This window comes from Mytilus edulis, chromosome 1 (genome assembly GCF_963676685.1).
Source record: "Mytilus edulis chromosome 1, xbMytEdul2.2, whole genome shotgun sequence".
Taxonomy (NCBI): Eukaryota; Metazoa; Mollusca; class Bivalvia; order Mytilida; family Mytilidae; genus Mytilus; species Mytilus edulis.
This window is the reverse complement of record NC_092344.1, coordinates 16051952-16058509: the sequence shown is the minus strand read 5'-3', so window position 1 is coordinate 16058509 and position 6558 is coordinate 16051952. Positions and strand designations below refer to the sequence as shown.

Sequence of the window (6558 nt, the reverse complement as noted above, 5' to 3'; positions counted from 1 at the left end):
CTATCATGCTAAGTTTCATCCAAATTTCATTCAGTAGTTTCAGAGGAGAAGATTTTTTAAAGTTAGCAAATATGATGAACAAATTGTGAAAAATTGTCATTAAAGGACATTTACCCCTTAAGGGGTCAATTGACAATTTTGGTCATATGAACCTATTTGTAGATCTTACTTTGCTGATCATTTTTGCTGTTTACAGTTTATCTTCATCTATAATAATATTCAAGATAATGACCAAAAACTGCAAAATTTCCTTAAAATTACCAATTAAGTGGCAGCAACCCAACAATGGTTTGTTTGATTCATCTGAAAATTTCTGGGCTGATAGATCTTGACCTAATGAACATTTTTACCCCATGTCAGATTTGCTCTAAATGCTTCCATTTTTGAGATATAAGCCAAAAACTGCATTTGACCCCTATGTTCTATTTTAAGTAACGGCGGCCATGTTTTTTGACGGATCAAAAATCGAAGCACACACTTTGTGCAGGATAATCTAAGGAACAATCATTTTAAGTTTCATTCAAATCCATTCAGTAGTTTCAGAGGAGAAGATGTTTGAAAAATTGTTAACGACGACAGATGACGACGACGGACGCCAAGTGATGAGAAAAGCTCACTTGGCCTTTTAGGCCAGGTGAGCTAAAAAGAAAATGTGATATGATTGCCAATGAAACAACTCTTCACATGAGACCAAAATGACACATAAATTAACAACTATAGGCCACCGTACGACCTTCAACAATGAGCAAAGCCCATACCGCAAAGTCAGCTATAAAAGGCTGAAATGAAATGAAATAACAATGTAAATCAATTTAAATGAGAAAACTACTGGCCTTATTTATTTACAAAAATGAACGAAATGGTATGGTTCATCAGACCAAAGACATATAATATTATGTATTGTATATTAAATAATTTGATCAGACTACGACTTCATTTTCATAGAATGCTGATAATTTTTAAGTTGATGTGATATTTGTAGTAAAATCTTCAAATTTCAGACTGACCATGAAACCAATAATCAGTAAAACAGACAAGAGACACTTCAGCATGTGAATTCTTATATTTTTTTTGTACCTTGACCTCATTTTCACGGTTTATTGGTCTGAAATTTTGTATTTTGGTTTTCCACTATAAGTAATAGGTCAACTATATTTGGTGTGGAATTGTCAAGTTTCTGTAGTAAAAAATCCTTTTGTAAGATACCACAATTAGTAGGTCAACTTTATTTGGAATGGTTGTAAGATGAACATGTCTGCCGTACAGGGTTTATCTGACTTTCACCTTAAATTATTGTTTTAAATATTAATTTTCCAAATGAAATCTGTTTCTCAGATACTATAAACAATTAGGTCCACTATATATTTGATGTACGGAATGATTGTTACTGTTAGTTGTACATGTCTGTCTGACAGTCTTCACCTGACCATGACCTCATGTTCATTGTTCATTTTTTTGGTCTGTTTCTTGTATACTTTAAGCAAGAGGTCAATCATAATTGGTGTATTCATTGTAAGTTTATTCTCATCCTAAAAATACACGAAATATTTGCCTCAGTTAAGCAAACAATAGTCAATCATAAAAACTTAGCCCTGTACAAATCTTAAGAACTTTTAACATTGTACCAATAATGATTGTCGTCACTGCCAGTTTATCTCTGGTTAAAAAAATTAATTTGAGCATACAGGAATCCCATCTTTGAGAAAATGTATGAAGGCAATCCTTTAACTTTGGTATCACCAGTCTTGAGAAATGAATAGTCTTATCCTATCTTTAAATCTTAACATTTTACCATTACATCAAAACTGTAAATTACGAGGAACTGGAAGAGTGATTGTCTGAAAACATGGACAAATAAAAGACTTGATAACAGAAACAGGGGTTGTGTAAAAGAGACAACAACTCAACCAAAGAGCAAAGATCAGCTGGCCCGAACAATAATGTATACTTAGTTCAGCAAATTGGACAACACACTTAACTCAAAACATAACCCATTTTGCACGCAGGAAAGACAAAGTAATGGAAAGGATATCAGATAGAGATGTCTTGGCTCTGGTTATAAATTAGGAAATACCTGCTTTTGTATACTTTTATCCTTCAAACAAGGCAAAACTTTATAAACTGCTATAAGGAAATATAAACTGGAAAAAGTGAGTAAACAAAAGTTAACATACAATTTTTAAAAATCATTTGATTAGAGCTACATATTCCTGGGCCTATAGAAAACTCTAATATACCACAACAAATTACTTTATTTGTTGTTAAAACAATATATGTACAACATAATAAAATCTTATAACCATGTATCATATGCGATGTTAATTGTTTTATGTTTGTTCCAAGTCTTGTCTGCCTTAGAGTAAATGAGATGATACAAAAAAGTATGAAGATGGCTTAGTTCCTGCTCAATAACCTTTGCATCCATGATTCACTTCACAATTTATAGAATACATACATTAACATGATATTCAAATGGAAATGATTAAAATGTTCAAAATTTATAAAAAGATGTGTCCATCAAAAGATGAGATGATAACAATAATGAATGAATGAGAGATGGTAAAATGGAGATCTTAGTCCTTCATTTCTCCTTCTTCATCTTCTTCTTCCACTCCTCTGATGTACAAAACATTGTTACATCTGAAACAGAAAAGTAACAGACATTATTTATCTAATATGTATAGTCATTCTAATAATTATGATTCAAACTTTCTTTTTGCTACACTTTGAATCTTTGTTATTTTTGTTTTTAATCTTGTTAAATTATTTTATCATACATGGCTGACATTTCATATTTGCCATCGTTTTCCCTTTGGATGAAACTAATTCATGAATTTTCTTTTTTTACATTTTTTGCCGGTAAGAAATTGATGTGTATCACACTTTCAAATATTTTATAATAATAATAATAAACATCTGGAAATTTATTGTTATAAATGAAAGGTGAACAAAGGAACAAAATTCCATTGAATTGTGCATAGTTTATTTGTCCATGGGCAATATTTTGAATAACAAAAAATATCTTTATAGAAAAAAGGTGGCCTTGAACAGCACTTCCAAGGCAATTTCAATATAATTCATATTTTCAAGGGGCATAACTTTTTTTAACATAAAAGGGGAATGTGAGTTAGTACACGAATGCCCCTTAAGTTTTGCAATTTTCAAAAGTTTTCAGATATAAACCTTTGATATAAGAACGAAAAAATCTGGGAAGAATTGTATATGTGAGAATGCTTTCAAGACTAGACAGATAGACATCTGGTATTTCTATGCTACTGCAAAAAGTGTTGTGTGCAGGGGACATAAAGTTAATAAAGATTAAGTATTCTTAGAAAATACATGAAACAAAGCTTAATACTTTTTTTAAATTACAAATTGACATATAGACTATCTTCAGTGTGCATTTAATTAAAACAATACTTGCACAACATTTCTTCCAAAACTGAAAGCTCAAAAAATTAATCTATTTGAAATATTTGCAGTAAAGTGAAAGGAAATTATACATTATTCTTTATAATTAATTAAATACCTGATTAGAACCTCTCCAAGATTGCCTGTCTGAATACCATCAATGAATTCTTCTGTGTTAGCAAGCTAGAAACATAAAATACACAAAGCTTTAGTAAAACTTATCACTTCACATTTCCTTGAAGCTAGATCTACTTATTTTTATCTACATGTACATGTATGAGATATTATAATTCACATCTTGAAAATATCATTACATGTAACTTTTATCAACAAGTTTATCAATAATTCCAAAAAAATGAAACATGAATACTATATAATATATAATAATATCTGATTTAGCATGTTTAAAGGGCACAGCCATTTTTTTTATTTTGTTGGTACGATTTTCATAAAAAAATCAAAGTTAAAACTTTCCACTTTTTATTACATGTATTATTGCCTGACTATTCTTAATTCATTTCACCTAAAATATAAATGACTATACATGTATCTGTGTAGAAGCATTTACCTCAAATATTAAGAATGTGCATTATTTATCATGTTTCAACATAAACAGACAGAAATGATCACACAAAAACTTTAGTCCTGCTTGTCTGTGTTTTAAGAAAAAATCTGTTGTGATTTCAAAAGAAAATTCATAAATAAAAGACAATCAAAATGGATCTTGAAATTTATTTGCACAACAAAAACCAAAGTAAACTAAACCACTCTTTATAGAGAGTGAATTTCCCTTTATTGTCATAATCATGAAATATATTATACTTAACCATTTTGGAATACAGTCACAATGTTTAAAAATAAAATATTTCATGATTATGACAATTTTTTTTCAAGGAGACAAAACTTAAAAGTACTGCAAGGCAAGTCTTCTACATAATGTTTATTGGTGTCTATAAATCAACTGACCTGTAAGTTCATGTAACCATCTACAGATACCAAGTAGCCTTTATATTCCATTCCCCATTTTAGCTTGACCATCACTGGTTTTCCTGTTAGTCCATTTAAAAATGGTTTCGGGTTCATAGGTAAAGCCTAAAAGTAAACAAAATAAAAAGTTAACAAATACACAAAATAGTGTTTATTATATCATACTAAATAAGTCATATAAACAAGTTTGTAGACAGTACATGTTTATAACATTACATGTATGTTCCATAACTTTTTCATCTCTTAACAATAAAAAGTATAATGTAATAAAAAAAAACAGTCAGCTAATTATTATCTTGCATGTACATGTACACAATGTAGGTCCTACATCAACTGACATTTCAAAGCCTTCTTTTGTCTAGATTTATAAAATTGGGTTTAGAACTGAAACTTTTATCTTCCACTGGAAATTCAAAATAGCATAGTTGAACTTTCTGTTTTAGGCTGTTAAGTACATTTATTGACAATTTCTGCAGGCAATTTGTGGTTAAACAAAATGCTCATTTTATAGACAGCTTTTGAATTCATTACATTTCCAGCAATAACTTCCGTTTTAGTAAACATTGTTCGAATGTTTATGGGCATCTTCACTTCCGTTACTATGTTGTGCAAGTGATATGATGCTACAATGTATATTGCACAAATTATTTGGCAAATCAAATTCTTATAATTGCTCAGTGAACAGAATTGCCCAAAATTGTCAAACAGGCTTATTTATAATACACAGTGTTCTAGCCAGGATTTGAAAAGGGTATGGTGCTACATGTAGTTCAAAAAGGGGCAATTTTACGTGTAACTGCCATTGAAAAAAGGGCAATTTTACATGTTAATTAATGTCACTGAAAAAAAGGCAATTATTTAAGCCTCATAATTAATTAGCACATAACTTTTACTATGCATTCTTGTAAATTCAAGTTTCAGTTAAAATGGAGTAATATATTTCAAATTCAATACTTTTGGCAAATTTTTCATGGTTGACTTCATAAATCTATGGTCATGATGCTGAGACCCTTTCAGGAAGCTGTTTCTTTCATATAACATGTATGTAGTTGCTGTTATATTACCAGTCTCACCAATGTATTAACAGATTTTGTGATTTTTTTATACTAGATTGCACTTGATAGATCAGTTAATGGAAGTAAAGATATAATTTTCAAAATATTTAATTTTGAAGTGTATTCAAGTGAAAATAACTTAAAGAAATATTCTAATATGCATTTGCATTAAATTAATTTTTAATCCTTTTACAAAAAGAAACATAAATTTAAAGAATATAGTGTGAACAGGTGGAAAATAAGGGGAAGTAACTTATTTTGTTGATATACACAAATTATGTTGCATGACCTAAAGCTAAGATTATTTGTGTTAATTGACAATTATGTGTTTGACACCAAAGCTGTCAGAAGAAGCCATGCACTTAATGGGTTACTTAATTTGACAGTTTGCACAGGTAGCTGAACTTCTTGTTCATGGAAGATTTACAAATCAGCAGGTCGTCTGAGGGACAGCAGAAAAAAGGCACGGGCGTTGTGCCCTGTTCAAACTTTGTAGCTAGACCACTGATACACCATATCGCTATTTGTCCACCATTACTGGATATCACACAGGTTCCCATAAAATTTTGACGTCATAAACGAAATATCTGACGCCACAATGGATAAGTGATTGTGTACGATGTCAAAAGTTCAAGCCGTCGGGTCAGCCGGGATAATTTAGCGATAAGGTGTATAAACAGATAAACAGACATAGACTAATTCTTAGATTGACATATATTGGAAGATGGACCCATCACTGATAGTATCAGTATTTAGCTCTGCGTCATAAACTATTTTTTGTAGGTTTAAGTGATAAATTTAAATGAAATGCAAGATAATGGTGTAATGCATGTGTTATAGTAGTCTCAAAATGCATACACAAATAAAATGCGCTTTGTTATGACCTCCCCCTTTTTATATGACATCCTGGATTCCCTTTATTTAAAGCGGAATTTCATAGATTGGTCATTTTACAGAAAAGTAGGGTTAATCTAAGAACTGTGCATCGAAGATGATCAGTATATACGTACGGCCATCGTGTGTTTTCTTGTGTGATTCGATTAATAACAACAGCGTGGTCTATTCGTTTCGCCGCCGGTGGTTAATAAATAATAAGAAATTATTA

The 6558-nt window shown here is 30.6% G+C and overlaps 1 protein-coding gene across 1 annotated transcript; it reads right to left on the bottom strand.

Annotated features, from left to right (window-relative positions):
- Positions 1 to 2234: 2234 nt before the first annotated feature.
- Positions 2235 to 6552, bottom strand: LOC139511193 (small nuclear ribonucleoprotein F). The gene is made up of 4 exons (XM_071297774.1): positions 6464 to 6552; positions 4378 to 4503; positions 3530 to 3594; positions 2235 to 2640 (listed from the first exon to the last, which is right to left on the bottom strand). Exons 1-4 carry the CDS (start codon positions 6467 to 6469, stop codon positions 2574 to 2576), a joined length of 264 nt encoding a protein of 87 aa, XP_071153875.1. The 5' UTR covers positions 6470 to 6552; the 3' UTR covers positions 2235 to 2573.
- Positions 6553 to 6558: the final 6 nt, after the last annotated feature.

Coding starts and splice junctions, on each gene's coding strand:
- LOC139511193 (XM_071297774.1), bottom strand. Junction 3,595..4,377: donor ATGGTTACATGAACTTACAG/GTCAGTTGATTT, acceptor TTATGTTTCTAG/CTTGCTAACACAGAAGAATT. Junction 2,641..3,529: donor CTTGGAGAGGTTCTAATCAG/GTATTTAATTAA, acceptor TTTCTGTTTCAG/ATGTAACAATGTTTTGTACA.